Source organism: Salmo trutta, unplaced genomic scaffold (genome assembly GCF_901001165.1).
Source record: "Salmo trutta unplaced genomic scaffold, fSalTru1.1, whole genome shotgun sequence".
In the NCBI taxonomy this organism is placed as follows: domain Eukaryota; kingdom Metazoa; phylum Chordata; class Actinopteri; order Salmoniformes; family Salmonidae; genus Salmo; species Salmo trutta.
The window spans coordinates 18310-38945 of NW_021823267.1; the positions used below are offsets into that span (position 1 = coordinate 18310).

The following is a 20636-nucleotide window of genomic DNA, read 5'->3' on the forward strand; positions in this document are numbered from 1 at the left end:
CTGACACAAATAATTGCAATTTAAAAAGCTTTATTGGAAATACACGTTTCAAACAGCACAATTCAAGTACAGATGAGTGTAGCTAAATCAGATACATGCTAATTTAGTTTAAATGTGATGCAGTCCTCCAGTCCCAGTTCATTTGCACTCTTTTGACATGCTTCAGACCAGATGCATGCTCCACTTCAGTGTACAATGGTCCTGAATTTGCATATCACAGTGTTTGAAGCTTCTACATTCTGCATCTCTCTGCTGTCTTTCACCTGAAGCCATATCCTCCAGGGTCTAAACAGGTGTAGGTTTCCATCTCTGTGTGGGAGACCAGATATTGCAAGGAGACCAGTAAGGGGCCCTCACCTCTTCACTTTGGCCCAAGGATACCAGTGACACTGCCCTAAGGTTGGTGCTGTTCTTTGGATGAGACTGTGGAGACAGAGGTCTTATCTCTCTGTGGTTACTAAAGATGTCATGGCACTTATGACATGAGTAGAGGTGTTGACCCTGCTTCTCCTGGATATATTTCCAAGCCTAAGCATGTAAATCCAACTCATTATCATAGGCTGGATGGAGACCAATATCGTTTTTTTTTTTTTATATTGCTGCATGTCTCAAAATATAAGAATGAGACCAATATATGTATTTTGCTAATCATAATTCCTGTCTCTGAAATTACGTTTGTGTGTGTTGTAGGAATAACCAATACTCAAAATCTGTGTGTGTGTGTGTGTGTGTGTGTGTGTGTGTGTGTGTGTGTGTGTGTGTGTGTGTGTGTGTGTGTGTGTGTGTGTGTGTGTGTGTGTGGTAGAAGTAATAGTTGGCCATTATTTCTTTGAACATCTCAGTTTGGGCAGCAGCCACTGAAGAAACCTGTCAATCAAAAACCACAGGAGAATAAATAGTATTATAAACTGGGTGGTTCGATCCCTGAATGCTGATTGGCTGACAGCCGTGGTATATTTAAGCAATAAGGCACGAGGGGGTGTGTTATATGGTCAATATACCACACCTAAGGGCTGTTCTTATGTACAACACGACACGGAGTGCCTGGATACAGCCCTTAGCCGTGGTATAATGGCCATATACCACAAACCCCCAAGGTTTCTTTTTGCTATTATGAACTGGTTACCAACGTAATTAGAGCAGTAAAAATAAATGCTTTGTCATACCTGTGGTATACGGTCTGATACACCACGGCTGTCAGCCAATCAGCATTCAGGGCTCGAACCACCCAGTTTATAACAGACCATATACCACGGGTGTGACAAAAACATGTATTTTTACTGCTCTAATTACGTTGGTAACCAGCTAATAATAGCAATAAGGCACCTCGGGGGTTTGTGGTATATGGCCAATATACCACGGCTAAGGGCTGTATCCAGGTACTCCGTGTTGCGTTGTGCATAAGAACAGCCCTTAGCCATGATATATTGGCCATATACCACACCTCCTCGTGCCTTATTGCGTAAGTTTGCACTTACACATCAGATATCTGCTCTTTCTCTGCTACCTCATTCTATTTCTCTAATTCTCTAGTCTAGTATTCCCTGGTTATGTTCCACTTCTCCCTCCTCTATTTCCTCACCTCTTCCCCAGACTCTTCTTTTCCTCTTTCTTGTCCTCCTCCTTCCTTTCTCCAACATTTCCCATCTGTTGTATCTTACTGGCCTTCTCTTGCTTCACTACTTTTTTGGCCTTGCCCTTGTTTTTCTTATTGACCTTCCCTTCCTGAATATTTTGGACAAGGAGATAAAGTAATGTAAGCTTATAGGTTTTCTCTTCTCTTGAGCTACGATACCTAGAGCTATGCTATACTATAGAAGGACTTATGCTATACTATAGAAGGACTTACAGCCAATATTCCCTTCTTGTATTTCCTCTCACCTGTGGGGCCACTCCAGCCATTTCCTGGAGCAGCTTCCTGCCGGACTCGCTCAGGTTGGTGATGGGAGCCAGGCGAGGGCTGTGGCGGTATGGGAAGTTCTCTGTTCGGGGCGGAGCGATAATGACAGGGCTGAGAGGAGTCAGAGGCCTTGGGACATTTACTGGGTAGGGAGAGCCTACAGCAGAGGGCAGGGCCCGTAGGGCTTCAGCCAGGGTCCGGTGTGCTGAGGTCACAAGAGGAGAGAGACCATTCTTGACAGATACAGGACCTGAGTCCTTCCCTGGGCTCTGTAGGACCAGAAAGTAAAGTAACATATCAGGAAAGTGCTATGTTCAACACAATCTGTAGAAATACTTTATAACTACTCTATACATATTGCAGATACATGACTACACTCAATAAGTAATTGTCTGCATCATTTCCAATCCCCCATGTATATATATATATATATATATATATATAAAAAAATAATATGCAGAACTTACCAGGAAGTCTGACTCATCGAAGGAGTGGAGAGACAGATCATCATCCTCGTCCATAACCTTCACGTCAAGCTTGGTCACCTTTCCATCCTCAACTTTCAGCGGTGGTGTCCTCCTTTCATGATCCTCATCATCACACTGTGTATCAGAGTCAACTAGTCAGAGACCATCCTCCTCACAGTGATGTCACTCAACAAAGACATGGACGGTAGGGTACAACTCTTTTACCTCCGATTCACAGTCAGTGAAGGAGTAGATGGAAAAGTCATCAGAACTGGAGGATGAGGTCACATCATATTTTCTCTCCATCAGCCGAGTCACCCTTCCAGACTGAGGAGACAGAGAAAGGCATGTACTCATGGCAGCCATAGAATACACTGGCATTGACCCTCAAGGAAATGTAGAATATGTAGGCAATCCAACATGGTTTTACAAGTAGTGAGTAATACATGGGTAACTGAAAATGCAATAAATGCAACTCCCATAACATTAGGGGTGGGTCTAAAGACCTTCCATAGTATAGGATTCTTTAGCATCTAGAATGGATTGTCAATTCAACCAAGCCACCCAAAATGGCCATATGAATCAACAGATTGATCTATCTGTTGTGTCTCTATGGGAACAGCAGAGATGACCTGGCTGAGAGGCTCTGGATTGATGCTCCATCCATCCCCAGATGTTTGGTCCTGCCCATAGCTCACAATGATTGGCTGTTAACAGTAAAGAATGCATTCAACACTGCTTTGCTCATTTTGGCCTTGATTTGTGTATCAATAAATAATATAAGTACTGTTATGTGGTTGAATTTGAATGTGACTTACAGGCCTTTTGTGGATCTGAGGGGTCTGCACTGAAGTAGACTGTCAAGACAGCATTCAATGTGGTTAGATAGGGATTTCTGCATTTGCTTTCATTCTGATAACTGCAGTTTGTACATGCAGAATGCATAACTAATGTGTATGTGTTATTGTTTCAGGTCGGATATGACTTACAGGCTTTGGCCTTCTGTGCACCTTGCCGGTTGGCCACAACACGGAATCAGGGGTGTTCACCCTCACTGGTTTCAACTGTCAACACAACACTCAATTTAGAATGTGATAATATAACAAAAACAGGACAAAACAAACAAATATTTGATATTTACCACATAAGGGCGGCGTCTTAAAGCTCTTTTGATTCTCTCATCATTACGGTCCATCTTTCTTTCTGAGGGAAACATTTCCATCAATTGATTGACACAAAACACATCCTGACTCACACACACACACAAAGATGGCATTCCAAATGGCGCCCTATTCCCTATATATATATATATATATATATATATATATATATATATATATATATATATATATATATATATATATATATATGTTTGGAAGGAGGTGCCCCAAAAGGCCAAAGATTACCTGCAACAACCTGAGTGAAGAAAACGATTGTAGATTAAATCAAATCTGAACACAGTTTATGTAGTGAATTAATGCATGGCTACGTCATTTTATGTCACAGCTTTATGACCGCGCATAATACGTCACAAGAAAAAAGCTTGTTTGGAGCCGGACTGGTGGTCGCATCTTCTCACTGGTTGTAGCTCAATAACGAACGTGATGTGCTTATTATATCCTAATGACTGAGTAATGGTTGTATCGATGGTTGGTTGGACGTTTTACATAGATAGGCCAACATGATATCAATAGGAAGAAACCATTCCTTGCCAAATATTTTTTTATTATTGTTTTACTTTGAGTAACATTAAGGGACCACAATGGAAGCCGTTTACTTTATTGTGTTGTCCCTGGCCTGACACGTTTTATTTAATTAAACGGTTTTATTATTTTATTAAACTGTCAAATCAAATATATCTATCTAGCTTTCTATCTAACTCAAATGAGCTGTTGAGGACTCTTTGGTCATCACATTTCAGGCACAAGCCAGCAGGTGGAAGTGTCTTTAAATGCAGCACTGCCTTAGCGCACTTCATGATCTGCGCAACAGTAACTTTGTGGTTGTGAAAGTGATTCATCCAAATGCGGAAGTCCAGTACATTTGTTTTGGTTAAAAAGTGGCATTGTTGCTGTCATTATAGTATCATTTGTTTTGTTTACTGTCACTACATATTTCGGTTTATCAGAGAATGTCTAAAGTCTTGGAACTACAGTTTTTGCCAATGGGCATGGTACGTTAGCAAGGAGGGACTGAGTGATTTAAGAATCATATGCTCGGTAGCTAGCTAGCTACTTTGAATGGGACTGTTGTAACGTTATCTAGCTTGCTACAACTTGTAGTTAACGTTAATGACGTAACATATGGTGCCAGTAGGCTACAGCAGCAAGCTAGAGCAGAACACATCAATGCCGCTGATGTCTGTCAACCCGATCATTTCAGTTTTAATCCACACACTGTCTTCCTCTGCAACCCCATCATCGCAGGGGGGATCTCTATCCTTACTCCAACCTTATTGTGGTTGAAAATAACCATGATACACTGCAGTATGTCACAGCTTTAAGGGTGCTTAGTAGTGTAGTTAAGTTGTAATATGTTTATGTGCGGCGCTGTGGTCTAAGGCACTGCATCTCAGTCTACAGTCCCTGGTTCGAATCCAGGCTGTATCACATCCGGCCGTGATTGGGAATCCCATCGGACGGTGCACAATCGGCCCGGCGCTGTCCGGGTTTGGCCAGGGTAGGCCGTCATTGTAAATAAGAATTTGTTCTTAACTGACTTGCCTAGTTAAATAAAGTTTAAATAAAAATAAATGATATACTTGAAATTTGTGTTGAGTCATCATGCTGTACATAATGGGATGTTTGGTTAGGAAAATCTACCATCACTGTGTCACACATTCTCCTTATCTTGCTCTGGGGAAACATGGAAAGGGCTGGCACCCACTTCTAGACATGTCTGATGCTAGGGCATCAGTGCTGGACAAGAAGATGCCTTTCAGGCTGCTGAGGGACAACTTTGGTTTTAGAAGTGTTTTTCTTTTTTCATCCGGTTGGACAAATACTCCAAACAGCCTTCCCAACCGCGTCCTCATGGCCCTAAAGCACACTTTTGCCTCGTTTTGTATCACCTTTCAATGATAAATCTGGGGGGGGCAAAAATGCAATTTCAGAATGTGGGGGAGGGGGGCATGTCTCCCTGTTCCCAGTGAAAGTTGTGCCCCTGAACATTGATGTCCTGTATGACCCTGCATCAATAGAGAAGGAAGAGAACTGAGAAAGCACTAGACGCATCATTTATCCTATAAGACGAGAGGTCATTAAATTAACATGATTGCTGGGTGCAAGCCAGAGTACATGATGTACTACAGTATAATGAGGAGCAGTTTCAATAGATGATCCTCAGCTGTAATTGAATACTGTACAATAGGCACCTAGTGGTCCCCATGATTAGATAGAGAATCACTGTTTAGTTAGATAAGCTCTCTGTAATCTCTCCACATTCTCTTTGGTTGCAGAATCATTCCTACCCAGTCCAAGCCTACGCTCCAGTTTCCTCCAAACTACAGGCTACCGATACCACACCAAAGACATTTGAAGGCTGGGCCCACTCCTACTATATGTAACCGATGTGAAATGGCTAGCTAGTTAGTGGTGGTGCGCGCTAATAGCGTTTCAATCGGTGATGTCACTCGCTCTGAGACCTTGAAGTAGTTGTTCCCCTTGCTCTGCAGGGTCCGCGGCTTTTGTGGAGTGATGGGTAACGATGCTTCAAGGGTGGCTGTTGTCGATGTGTGCAGAGTGTCCCTGGTTTGAGCCCAGGTAGAGGCGAGGAAGGTATACTGTTACATATACACAGGGGAGCCCTGTTTAGTTCTCAGGTCATTATGTTCACAACCATGGATATGGCCTCAAGCATAGATTTGGGTAAAGTCAAATTCTGGAGCAGGGAGCAGTAGTTGAGTTTATCAAGAGTGTGGGCTACAAGAGCAGATTAGGATGTAATCTTTAGAAAATTAGGTAGCTGGGCCTCCCGAGTGGCGCAGCGGTCTAAGGCACTGCATCGCAGTGCTTGAGGTGTCACTACAGACCCAAGTTCGATCTCAGGCTGTGTCACAGCCGGCCGTGACTGGGAGTCCCATGAGGCGGCGCACAAATGGCCCCGCTGAGTTTGGTCACCAGCTGGACGGTTTTTCCTCCAACACATTGGTGCGGCTTCCGGGTTAAGCGAGCAGTGTAGCAAGAAGCAGTGCAGCTTAGCATGGTCCTATTTCGGAGGATGCATGGCTCTTGACCTTCACCTCTCCCGAGTCCATAGGGGAGTTGCAGCGATGGGACAAGACTGTAACTACCAATTGAAAATTGGGGAGAAAAATTGATAAAAGTACAAAAAAATATATAAATAATAATTGGTCGTTGTGCACAGTAAAGAGAAGCTATAAATTACAACCAAGACTAAGTATAGCAAATCAATGATTATTATTTCTTTACAAATGCATGTTTAAGTTATACCGTTTATATACAAATAGCTATTTTGCATAAACAACTGGATCAAGTGGTAAGAGTCACGTAACAGGTCATGATGGAACACGTCATTCGATATCAGTAATGCAAGAGAAAAAGTTCAAAGGAACACCATTTTTACAGTTTACCACCACTTAATCAAAGACCTATACTTTAATGAACCAATGAAAAACAAGGCTCAATGACTGAATAGTTACTGCAATTTAAATGTACAAATTGAACAATACATTGTACAATATGAATGTGCTACAAGTATGTATATTTACTCTAATCTTACTCTGCTGTCTGTATTTACACATCCTTCCTAGAGCATCTGAATATGCAGCCACGTTGAATTTTGTAAATACATTTACAGACAGCAAATATGGAATGCTTTCAATACCTTACATTTGAAATGAGTTAATATACAAGACGGCTCTTCACAGCATGAAAGATGTCCTGAAGCAATATTTCATATCATAATCACCTCTGTTTTTGCCTACTTCCACTTACAAATCAAATAAGTTTGTCACGTGTGCCGAATACAACAGGTGTAGTAGACCTTACAGTGAAATGCTTACTTACAGGCTCTAACCAACAGTGCAATTTTTAAGTAAAAAAAAAGGTATTAGGTGAACAATAGATTAGTAAAGAAATAAAACAACAGTGAAAAATAACAGTAGCGAAGCTATATAGAGTAGTGAGGCTATATACAGGCACCGGTTAGTCGGGCTGATTGAGGTGGTATGTATATGAAGGTATGCATATATGATGAGAGACGGAGAGTAGCAGCAGTGTAATAGAGGGGTTGGGGGGGGCACACAATGCAAATAGTCCAGGTAGCCATTTGATTACCTGTTCAAGAGTCTTATGGCTTGGGGGAAAAAACTGTTGAGAAGCCTTTTGGTCCAAGACTTGGCGCTCCGGTACCGCTTACCATGCGGTAGTAGAGAGAACAGTCAATGACTGGGGTGGCTGGGGTCTCTGACAATTTTTAGGGCCTTCCTCTGACACCGCCTGGTATAGAGGTCCTGGATGGCAGGCAGCTTAACCCCAGTGATGTACTGGGCCGTGCGCAGTACCCTCTGTAGTGCCTTGCGGTTGGAGGCCGAGCAATTGCCGTACCAGGCAGTGATGCAACCAGTCAGGATGCTCTCGAAGTTGCAGTTGTAGAACCTTTTGAGGATCTCAGGACCCATGCCAAAATTTTTTAGTTTCCTGAAGGGGAATAGGCTTTGTCGTGCCCTCTTCATGACTGTCTTGGTGTGTTTGGACCATTCTAGTTTGTTGGTGATGTGGACACCAAGGAACTTGAAGCTCTCAACTTGCTCCACTACAGCCCTATTGATGAGAATGGGGGCGTGCTCGATCCTCCTTTTCCTCTAGTCCACAATCATCTCCTTAGTCTTGGTTACGTTGAGGGATAGGTTGTTATTCTGGCACCACTCCGGCCAGGTCTCTGACCTCTTCCCTATAGGCTGTCTCGTCGTTGTCGGTGATTTGGCCTACCACTGCAAACTTAATGATGGTGTTGGAGTCGTGCATGGCCACGCAGTCGTGGTTGAACAGGGAGTACAGGAGGGGACTGAGCACGCACCCCTGAGGGGCTCCAGTGTTGAGGATCAGCGTGGCAGATGTGTTGCTACCTACCCTCACCACCTGGGGGCGGCCTGTTAGGAAGTCCAGGATCCAGTTGCAGAGGGAGGTGTTTAGTCCCAAGATCCTTAGCTTAGTGATGAGCTTTGAGGGTACTATGGTGTTGAACGCTGAGCTGTTGTCAATGAATAGCATTCTCACGTAGGTGTTCCTTTTGTCCAGGTGGGAAAGGGCAGTGTGGAGTGCAATAGAGATTTCATCATCTGTGGATCTGTTTGGGGGGTATGCAAATTGGAGTGGGTCTACAAAAGCAATGTGTAACATTTAATGTATATTATCTCCAACTTTTCTAATCTGATGGGAAACAACAAAGGTCTGCCTCCACTCTTAATTTGATAAAAAAAATCTATTGGTTTATTCCAAAATAGAGATACATTTTTTTCCTATAACCTTAAAGGAGAATGTGGACCAAATCTCACCCTCCTCCACCCCTCACCCAAATGAAATAGGTTAACATCTTGGGCAGTGGTTCCCAAACTTTTTATAGTCCCGTACCCCTTCAAACATTCAACCTCCAGCTGCGTACCCCCTCTAGCACCAGGGTCAGCGCACTCTCAAATGTTTTTTTTTTGCCATCACTGTAAGCCTGCCACACACACACTATACGATATATTTATTAAACATAAGAATGAGTGTGAGTTTGTCACAACCTGGCTCGTGGGAAGTGACAAAGAGCTCTTATAGAACCAGGGCACAAATAATAATATAATAATAATAAATCATTTTTCTCTTTATTTGTTCATTGAAAATTGTGAATAACTCACCACAGGTTAATGAGGTGTGCTTCAAAGGATGCACATAATTCTACAATGTTGGGTTGTATTGGAGAATCTGTCTTAATTTTCCACACACAGTCTGTGCCTGTATTTACTATTCATGCTAGTGAGGGCCGAGAATCCAATCTCACATAGGTACGTGGTTGCAAAGTGCATCAGTGTCTTAACAGCGCGATTTGCCAAGGCAGGATACACTGAGCACTGCCCAATCCAGAAATCTGGCAGTGGCTTCCGATTAAATTCAATTTTCACAGAACCGGTTGTTGCAATTTCTCTTGTTCAGATATCGGTAAGTGGACTGGAGGCAGGGCATGAAAGGGATAACGAATCCAGTTGTTTGTGTCATCCGTTTCGGGAAAGTACCTGCATAATTGCGCACCCAACTCACTCAGGTGCTTCGCTATATCACATTTGACATTGTCCGTAAGCTTGAGTTCATTTGCACACAAAAAAATCATACAATGATGGAAATACCTGTGTGTTGTCCTTGTTAATGCAGACAGAGAAGAGCGCCAACTTCTTAATCATAGCCTCAATTTTGTCCAGCACCCAGAAAATAGTTACAGAGAGTCCCTGTAATCTTAGATTCAGATCATTCAGGTAAGAAAAAACATCACCCAGTTAGGCCAGAAGTGTGAGAAACTCGTCATCATGCAAGCGGTCAGACAAGTGAAAACGATGTTCAGTAAAGAAAACTTTAAGCTCGTCACCACAATATGCAGGTGGTCTGAAATGGTTCTTACCCACAAATGTAGATGTGAGCATTGTCAGTATGGATCAGCTTCCACAGATGTTCCTTGTTCTTCTTCAGGAGATGCTGCACATACACCTGAGCATGAAAAATATAACTATTAGCCTGACTAAACAATTCATTTGAATAATTTAACTGATACAAAATACATTCTCTTCAAGTCTGCAGGTTCTCAAGGCAATACGAATTATAGGCACTGGCAGTATCAAATATTGGACCTTATCAAAGTCATAGATACACTCCCCTACGTATTTATTTGGACAGTGAAGCTAAAACTTTTAATTTGGCTCTATACTCAAGCTTTTTTGGATTTGAGATCAAATGTTTCATATGAGTTGAAAGTACAAAATGTCATCTTTTTCATGCATATCTGTTTAAACCGTTTAGAAATGAAAGCACTTTATGTATCTAGTCCCCCCATTTCAAGGAGTCATAAGTATTTGGACAAATTCACTTATGTGTATTAAAGTAGTCAAAAGTTTAGTATTTGGACCCATATTCCTAGCATGCAATGACTACATCAAGCTTGTTTTGGTTGTTTCAGATGATGTTGTGCCCAATAGAAATGAATGGTAAATAATGTATTGTGCCATTTTGGAGTCACTTTTATTGTAAATGAGAATAGAATATGTTTCTGAACACTTCTACATTAATGGATACTGAACAAAAATAAACGCAACACGCAATAATTTCAAAGATTTTACTGAGTTACAGTTCATATAAGGAAATCAGTCAAATGAATTCCTTATGGGGCTGATTCTATCAGATAATGGAAATGAATCGTTCCAATGGTTAAGTAAACCTGAGCGCTATTGCAAAAGATTTCTCCAAAACTCAGACTTTTCACATGACTGGTCAGGAAATAAATAATGCTGTGAGCAGTAAATCTCTTGTTTAGTCTGAACATACACTGAGTATACAAAACATTAAGAACACATGCTCTTTCCATGACATTTACATTTTAGGTCGTTTAGCAGACGCTCTTATCCAGAGCGACTTACAGTAGTGAATGCATACATTTTTTCTCCGTACTGGTCCCCCGTGGGAATCGAACCCACAACCCTGGCATTGCAAACATCATGCACTACCAACTGAGCCACACGGGACCAGGTGAATCCAGTTGAAAGCTAGGGTCCCTTATTGATGTCACTTGTTAAATCCACTTCAAATCAGTGTAGATGAAGGGGAGGAGACAGATTAAAGAAGGATTTTTAAGCATTGAGACATGGATTGTGTACAGTGCATTCGGAAAGTATTCAGACCGCTTCCCTTGTTCCACATTTTGTTAATTGGCGAGAAGAAACGCAACAAGCTGTAACGTTGATGCAACACTGTCCTCTGTCTCAGTTATTTCTGTCGTACTATACTTTTTTTTTTACTTTCATTTTGAGCTACTACAATGAGTTTCGACCGTATTGGTTGTTCAGATCTGCTTACAACTGTCAAAGTTGGTAGGGGAAGGGGTGTGTTGGGGTTACCTATTCCTTTCCCAACTGGTAGTCCTAGTGTGTGTGGTGATGTCAATGGTAGTGAAATTGCACGGGAAGTTCCTTTAGTCAGTGGGGACAATGCAGCTTCTCATGGTCATCATGCAGTCAACTCACCTAGGCCCCAGGTTGTTAGCACCTCCACTCCTAAACCCAATGATGATGCAGTGCTAATAGGCCAGATAAGTACCATAGTCCAACAGATAGGACAGCGTCTAGTCCAAGTAGTCGCCTATAGAAAAGTCAAAGAACCAAAGAACCACCACAAACTCAACAATAATGGCGCTGGAGGAGATGGCTGCTATTGTGTGTGTTTTGTCGCGTTATTTGTAACTTATTTTGTACATAATGTTTCTGCCACCGTCTCTTATGACCGAAAAGAGCTTCTCGATATCAGGACAGCGTTTACTCATCCCGTACTGGAAGAAGATTTTTTCTTTAACGAGTTGGACGCGAAGGATTTACTCCAGAAACCCGACAAGGCCCTCATCCCCATCATTCGCAGGAGAAAGAGACAGCGATATAAGGGATGTAGGTCTTGGTCCCTTGTAAGGATCTGATGGCGAGTGGGTAATCTGCCTTTACCATCGGTCCTATTAGCCAACGTACAATCATTGGATAATAAAATAGCCAAACTACGAGCACATATATCCTACCAACGGCATTAAAACTGTAATATCTTATGTTTCATCGAGACGTGGTTGAACAACGACATGAATAACATACAACTGGCGGGTTTTACGCTTATTCGGCAGGATAGAACAGCCGCCTCTGGTAAGACAAGGGGTGGCGGTCTATGTGTATTTGTAAACAACAGCTGGTGCACGAAATCTAAGGAAGTCTCAAGGTTTTTCTCACCTGAAGTAGAGTATCTCATGATAAGCTGTAGACCACACTATTTACCAAGAGAGTTTTCATCTATATTCTTCGTAGCTGTCTATTTACCACCACAAACCGATGCTGGCACGAAGAACGCACTCAATGAGCTAAACACGGCCATAACCAAACAGGAAAACGCTCATCCAGAGGCGGTGCTCCTAGTGGCCAGGGGATTTTAATGCAGGGAAACTTAAATCCGTCTTACCTAATTTATACCAGCATGTCACATGTGCAACCAGAGGGGAAAAAAACTCTAGACCACCTTTACTCCACACACTGAGACGCGTACAAAACTCTCCCTCCATTTGGCAAATTTGACCATAATTCTATTCTCCTGGTTCCTGCTTACTAGCAAAAACTAAATCAGGAAGCACCAGTGACTCGGTCAGTAAACAAAGTGGTCAGATGAAGCTGATGCTAAGCTACAGGACTGTTCTGCTTCCACAGACTGGAATATGTTCCAGGATTCTTCCGATGGCATTGAGGAGCACACCACATTAGTCACTGACTTCATCAATAAGTGCATCGAGGCAATCGTCCCCAAAGTGACTGTGCGTACATACCCTTTCCAGATGCCATTGATTACAGGCAACATCCGCACTGAGCTGAAAGGGTAGAACTTCCGCTTTCAAGGAGCGAGACTATAACCCGGAAGCTTATAAGAACTCCTGCTATGCCCTATGATGAACCATCAAACAGGCAAAGCATCAATACAGGACTAAGATTGAATCGTACTACACTGGCTCCGACACTCGTCGGATGCGGCAGGGCTTGCAAACTATTACAGACTACAAAGAGATGCACAGCCGCGAGCTGCCCAGTGACACGAGCTTACCAGACAAGCTAAATTACTTCTATGCTCGCGTCGAGGCAAGCAACACTGAAACATGCATGACAGCATCAGCTCTTCCAGACGACTGTGTGATCACGCCCTCTGTAGCCGATGTGAGTAAGACCATTAAACAAGGCCACAGAGCCAGACGGATTACCAGGACGTGTAGTCTGAGCATGTGCTGACCAACTGGCAAGTGTCTTCATTGACATTTTCAACCTGTGCCTGACTGAGTTTGTAATACCAACATGTTTCAAGCAGACCACCATAGTTCCTGTGCCCAAGAACACTAAGGTAACCTGCCTAAATGACTACCGACCCGTAGCACTTACGTCTGTAGCCATGAAGTGTTTTGCAAGGCTGGTCATGGCTCACATCAATACCACTATCCCAGAAACCCAAGACCCACTCCAATTTGCATACCACCCCTCCTGTACTCCCTTTTCACTAATGACTGCATGGCCAGGCATGACACCAACACCATCATTAAGTATGCCAATGACACAACAGTGGTAGGCCTGATCACCGACAAGACAGCCTATTGGGAGGTCAGAGACCTGGCCATGTGGTGCAAGGACAACAACCTCTCCCTTAATGTGATCAAGACAAAGGAGATGATCGTGGACTACAGGAAATGGAGGACCAAGCACGCCCCCATTCTCATCGACAGGGCTGTAGTGGAGCAGGTTGAGAGCTTCAAGTTCCTTGGTGTCCACATCACCAAACTATCATGGTCCAAACACACCAAGAGTCGTGAAGAGGGCACAACAAAGCCTATTCCCCCACAAGAGACTGAAAAGATTTGGCATGGGTCCTCAGATCCTCAAAGAATTCTACAGCTGCACCATCGAGAGCATCCTGACTGGTTGAATCACTGCCTGGTATGGCAACTGCTCTGACTTTGACCGCAAGGCACTACAGAGGGTAGTGCGTACGGCCCAGTACATCACTGGAGCCAAGCTTCCTGCCATCCAGGACCTCTATATCAGGCGGTGTCAGAAGAAGGCCCTAAAAACGATCAAAGACTCCAGCCACCCTTGTCATAGAATGTCCTCTCTGCTACTGCACGGCAAGCGGTACTGGAGCACCAAGTTTAGGTCCAAAAGACTTCTTAACAGCTTCTACCCCGAACCCATAAGACTCCTTAACAGCTAATCAAATGGCTACCCAGACTTTTTGCCCCCCCCCCCCCCCACTGTTTTAAGCTGCTGCTACTCTCTGTTTATTATCTATGCATAGTCACTTTACCTCCACCTACATGTACATATTACCTCTTTTACCTCGACTAACACTTGCTGCTTTCTGGACCCGGTTTTAGCCCTTGCTTTTTTCTCTTCCGTTGTTACCTCTATGTCTGATAAACATGCCCCGCTTAAGAATCACAGAGTAAGAACCGAACCAGTTCTTGGTTCTCTCCTGAATTGTCAGGTCATTTCCTGCAAAAGAATCGGGCCTGGGCCTTGGCGAGGAAACAGGTACTCCAGCTGATTGGCTGTTTTTTAGGCAATTGAGAAATAAATGTACTGCAGCTGTCAAAAAGGCAAAATCAAATTACTTCCTTAATGCTATGACAGATTCTGCAGGAGATCCTGCAAAATTCTGGAAAACCGTTAATTCACTGAAACGGGGGAATTCTGCTGTTTCTCTTCCTAAGCAAATACCTCAGATTCCTGTATCCTAAGTGAAAAAAATTATATTTGTGATGCTTTTAATAAGCATTTCATCTCTGCTGGTTTTTTATTTGAAAGGAAAAGTGGCCACTGTGGTACTGGCCAGTTAGTTGATTTTTCGTCTTGCTTTTCAACCGTTATTCTGAAAAATGGTAACCCTGTTTTTAGTTTCCAGAAAATAACCGAAGCAGAGGTTCTAGCTGCCCTGTGTGCCATTGATACTAAGAAATCCTTAGGCGCTGACAATTTAGACCCGTTCTTACTTAAGTGTGCTGCACCTATCATTGCTGGTTCAGTGACACACATTTTTAATCTAACATTAAGCACAGGAAATATCCCTAAGGTGTGGAAAGCAGTTTTTCTTCTGCCATTACATAAGGGAGGTGACGGTAGTGATTTGGATAACTATCGACCCATCTCTAGGCTCCCTTGTCTGGCAAAGATCCTAGAATCTATAGTCAACAAACAGTTACAGTCTTTTCTTTCTGCTAACAGTATTCTTAGCACCAATCATTCTGGTTTTAGATCTAAACACAGTACCACATCGGCCACTATGCTTGTTGTAAATGATATTGCAAATGCCTTAGATGATAGAAAGCACTGTGCTGCGTTGTTTGTAGATTTGTCAAAAGCTTTTGACACTGTAGACCATGCTATCCTTTTGAGTAAGCTGTCATCGATAGGAGTGGGCACTGATGCCTGCCGATGGTTTTATGACTATCTTAAAGATAGAACTCAGGCCGTCATGGTCGACGGGGTCAAGTCTGACCCCTTACAGTTACTTAAAGGGGTCCCTCAGGATTCAATAATTGGCCCACTATTGTTCTCACTTTATATAAACAACATTGGTGATGATGTCAGATATTGTAAATTCCATTTATATGCAGATGACACAGTGATGTACTCTATTGCTCCAACAGCGGACCAAGCTTTAATGCAGTTGGAGTCTGATTTTAGGATACTACAGGGGTCTCTTTTACAGCTTAAACTTGTTTTAAACGCTAAGAAAACAAATGTCATGTTTTTTTCTAGGTCTAAACTCTCAGTTAGAAACACTTTTGTAATCACTAGCTTGGATGGTACTCAAATCAAAACAGGTCTCTGCATATAAATATTAGGGGTATGGTTAGATGATAGGCTTTCTTTTAAAAAACATGTTACTGAATTGGGAAAAAAAGCTCAAATTCAAGATAGGGTTCCTTTACAGAAACAGGCTTGTCTGTCCTCCGTAAATAGAAAACAAATTGTGCAGGCTACTTTTATGTCCGTTTTAGATTATGGTGATATTATCTATATGCATGCATCGGCAAACACATTAAAACCACTGGATGCTATTTACCATTGTGCACTCAGGTTTATCACAGGTGATAGTTACAAAACTCATCACTGTATCCTATATACACATGTGGGTTGGGCCTCTCTATCTGTGAGGCGAGAGCAACATGCTCTCTTGTTTATTTATAAAGCACTTCTTTTAAAACTACCTCCATATATATCATCATTAATTTCCACTAGATATACACATTTTAAAACCAGATCACAGATGTGGATTACATTAGAGACTCCTGCGGTCTCCACAGAGTTGGGTAGGACTGCCTTTAGTTCCTTTGCACCTTATTTATGGAACAAACTGCAGATCCAACTTAAGTTAGACACTCTGGTGTCCCTTACCCATTTCAAAAATGTTATGGAGGATCAATATGATGTTGTCTGTGATTGTTTCTGTTGAATTGTGTCTTTGTTTTGTATGTTTGAAATGTTCTTGTCTGTATGCCTAAAACTGTACATGTCAACATGTTTACACAGGGCACAGCCGTAAAGAGATCCAGGTCTCAGTCTGTTTTCCCTGTTAAAATAAAGATATAAAAAAAAAAAAACGGTGCCCCCATACATTGGTTCTGTACCGGTAAAGCCTGTATATAGCCTCGCAATTGTTATTTTACTGCTGCTCTCTAATTATTTGTTACTTTTATTTTAATTATCTATTTTTTACTTAACACTTATTTTTCTTAAACTGCATTGTTGGTTAAGGGCTTGTAATAAGCATTTCACTGTAAGGTCTACTACACCTGTTGTATTCGGTGCATGTGACAAATAAAATTGTATTTGAGATGACCTTTTCTGATTAAACAACTTGTGTTAAGGATCTGTCACAAACTACATACATACCATTTCAGTCCTGGCCAAACAAGCTGTTGAGGTAGTCTTTATGACGTACATAATGCTGAAAGGAGAAAAACAGAGGAGAGGTCATCATCATAGAAAAGACTAACCTGCCTGAAAGGCTATAATAATATTTCATCAGTTTACTGTATGTACATGCATAAGGACAAATCTGACATTAGGCCACTTTGGGTTACAAAACATCTGCCAAGTTTTGATTTTGGGGTGAACTACAATACAAGTATTATTACAGTGCACCAACAGTGAATAACACTACACACTCAGTCACTCACGTCTATATATGCACTGTTGCTATTCCTCCCCCTCCGTCTCAACCTTGAGTGCAAACACACAGCATCATAACACAGTAAATGGCTTGTACTGTATGAATTCTGCTACCAAGTCAGTGACCCTTATTTGAGCTAGGGGTAAAGCATTTTGACTTCAGCGGGTGCGGGTCACTGGCCTGCAGGGCTCCTTGCCTTTGTTGAAGTCTGGTTTGATGGTAACCACTTCATTTCCATCTGCTCTTATCGTGCACAACAAGCATTCCTTCTCCTTTTGGCCAAGTCTGAGGAATACAAGAATACAATGCCACTTTTCAATTCCTGAATTGGAATGTACTTCAAAGTTATTACATACAAAGCAGTGTAATAAGTGCATAGGCTACATAGTGGTTTTTCCCCTTGTGCTACTCACTTGCCCGGTGGTCCCAGGTCCCCCATGATGTGCATGGTCTGTACAGGTGTGTTGACCACGTGGCTGGTCTTCACAAAGTCCTCCGAGGGCTCCCAGGAAATCAGCCTGGACTTGGGGAAGGTGCTGTCACTGCAGACCAACAGAATACCACAAACACGTTTTGCATAAAAGGGTATGGTGTAATATGAACATACCGGTACACTGTTTGTCTTCAAAGCAGCACATCACACATCAATGTTGCTTCAATTACATTCACTTTAATAATAATTCACTTTGGTGAGTAACAGGGACCTACACTGGCTGTCTGTCCTGTCGTCTGTGTCTGACATTGGCCATCCTATGTGCCAGGAAGGTAGGGTTGGACTTGACCTGCCTCACCATACTCTGGGAATCCTGTAATGAGTATATCAAAAACAAGTTTTAAAACACTAACGTTTCTTTGGGACAGAAACAAGGTAAATTCTTTGTTTTGAATAATGAAATTGTCACGTCTGCTCCCGCTCCCCCTCTCTGGAGCACGAGGTCGCCAGGCTGCTCATCATTACGCACACCTGTCACCATCGTTACGCGCACCAGCGCTTCATCGGACTCACCTGGATCACGTCATTGATTGCCTCCCCTATATCTGTCACTTTCCTCAGTTTCATTCCCTTGTCTACATTGATGTCGTTTTATTTCTCTTGTCCAGACTCTGTTCTTCTTTAGTTTCATGTCTATTTATAATAAATCCTCACCCTGTACTTGCTTCCTGTCTCCCAGCGTCTGTGGTTATGGAACCGTTACAGAAATGGAGATTCAGTAGAAACCCACCCCTTCCCATTGTGTAGCAGTCAGAATCGGTGTAGGTTGAAAATCCTGCGGTTCCGTCTGCCCCTGGTCCGCCCCAGAGCCATGATCTCTGTGTGGTACTGTCTCTCCAGTGGAGTCTGGTATACTGACTCACTCTGGAACAAAACCACTTCATATTACACACACACACACACACACACACACACACAACTTACTATGCAAAATCAAACTATCCTAAACAGTAAAGTCTTATTTGTTATAAGGACACTGGTAGAGGACCTACCTGACTGAACAGCTTCTCCTGCCAGCCTACCACCAACTCCTCCTCATCATCATCTCCCGGCTGAAAACAAAACCAAGATGTTCTGGTCCATATCTAGCCACCACGAAAATAACATCTACTCAACTAAGAAGCATCTAACATCTTTCTGTATCAAAACATCTAACATCTTTCTGTTTCAAAACATCTAACATCTTTCTGTTTCAAAACAGTGTTAATACCTGATTGAGCCTGTGAGTTTGAGGGTGTCCAGCTCAATGCCTCTCCTCTCCTGTTGAGTCAAAACCTGCTGCTGAAGGTGTTGGGAGAGGGCTGCTGTGGAGGTGAATCTCTGAATATGGATCCTGTAACACCATTGTAATATAAACAAGGTAAACAGGATTCTAGCTAGCTAAATAACATGTTTTCATGGCAAACTCAGGGATCAGGTCAAGCAATATACTGGGTGTTTATCATCATCTGCTTTGAGAGCTAAACGTTAGCTAACGACATTGTCTGCTTTATGGCAATGCAAGGAATAAAAGCCACACAAAGGCCAACTGCAACTTACTTAATTGTAAGGTTTTTGACAGCATCTCGGAACGATAGGCAGCCTCTCCGGTGTCGGTGCTCCAGCCATCTGCCATGTTGTAACGTTAGGAACTTTATTGATGGCTAGCTAACTAGCTAGATTAGCAACATACACACAACGCGCAGCAAGCAATTGAGACAATTTTGTAGCTAGTACTTTTCACAAGCGTCTGCTCGTTGCATGGTAACAACAGTCTGCCTGCCTGGTTGGGTTTCTGGCGAGCAATCCAACTATTTATTGGTTCACTACCGCCCACCTACCGTGGGATCCAGTCCAGAGCAGCAGAATAAACCCCCCCACTGATAAACAGGTAAGGTATATCAGTACAATAATATTCCCTTGCTGTAAAAAGTTTAAGAACCCCTGATGTATTTAATTAAGAGAAAATCTGTCTGACACAAATAATTGCAATTTAAAAAGCTTTATTGGAAATACACGTTTCAAACAGCACAATTCAAGTACAGATGAGTGTAGCTAAATCAGATACATGCTAATTTAGTTTAAATGTGATGCAGTCCTCCAGTCCCAGTTCATTTGCACTCTTTTGACATGCTTCAGACCAGATGCATGCTCCACTTCAGTGTACAATGGTCCTGAATTTGCATATCACAGTGTTTGAAGCTTCTACGTTCTGCATCTCTCTGCTGTCTTTCATCTGAAGCCATATCCTCCAGGGTCTAAACAGGTGTAGATTTCCATCTCTGTGTGGGGAGACCAGATATTGCAAGGAGACCAGTAAGGGGCCTCACCTCTTCACTTTGGTCCAAGGATACCAGTGACACTGCCCTAAGGTTGGTGCTGTTCTTTGGATGAGACTGTGGAGACAGAGGTCTTATCTCTCTGTGGTTACTAAAGATGTCATGGCACTTATGACATGAGTAGAGGTGTTGACCCTGCTTCTCCTGGATATATTTCCAAGCCTAAGGCATGTAAATCCAACTCATTATCATAGGCTGGATGGAGACCAATATCGTTTTTTTTTTTTATAATGCTGCATGTCTCAAAATATAAGAATGAGGACCAATATATGTATTTTGCTAATCATAGTTCCTCTCTCTGAATTATGTTAGTGTGTGTTGTAGGAATACACCAATACTCAAAATCTGTGTGTGTGTGTGTGTGTGTGTGTGTGGTGTGTGTGTGTGTGTGTGGTAGAAGTAATAGTTGGCCATTATTTCTTTGAACATCTCAGTTTGGGCAGCAGCCACTGAAGAAACCTGTCAATCAAAAACCACAGGAGACTAAATAGTATTATAAACTGGGTGGTTCGATCC

At 42.5% G+C, this 20636-nt stretch overlaps 1 protein-coding gene across 6 annotated transcripts; it reads right to left on the bottom strand.

Moving 5' to 3' along the window:
• Positions 1-17: 17 nt before the first annotated feature.
• On the bottom strand, positions 18-18835 carry LOC115189988 (uncharacterized). 6 transcript variants are annotated; one of them, XM_029748510.1, is made up of 14 exons: positions 18795-18835; positions 18018-18115; positions 17723-17851; positions 17317-17594; positions 17030-17084; positions 9985-10070; positions 3509-3570; positions 3357-3431; positions 3186-3224; positions 3000-3074; positions 2593-2694; positions 2368-2502; positions 1882-2169; positions 18-867 (listed from the first exon to the last, which is right to left on the bottom strand). In XM_029748510.1, exons 6-14 carry the CDS (start codon positions 10004-10006, stop codon positions 670-672), a joined length of 996 nt encoding a protein of 331 aa, XP_029604370.1. In that variant the 5' UTR covers positions 10007-10070; positions 17030-17084; positions 17317-17594; positions 17723-17851; positions 18018-18115; positions 18795-18835; the 3' UTR covers positions 18-669. The 6 variants fall into 6 exon arrangements, with proteins under 6 accessions (XP_029604370.1, XP_029604369.1, XP_029604371.1 ...); XM_029748509.1 differs by lacking the exon at positions 18795-18835 and adding an exon at positions 18457-18531; XM_029748511.1 differs by lacking the exons at positions 17723-17851; positions 18018-18115; positions 18795-18835 and having other exon boundaries at positions 17317-17712.
• Between the last annotated feature and the right edge of the window lie 1801 nt (positions 18836-20636).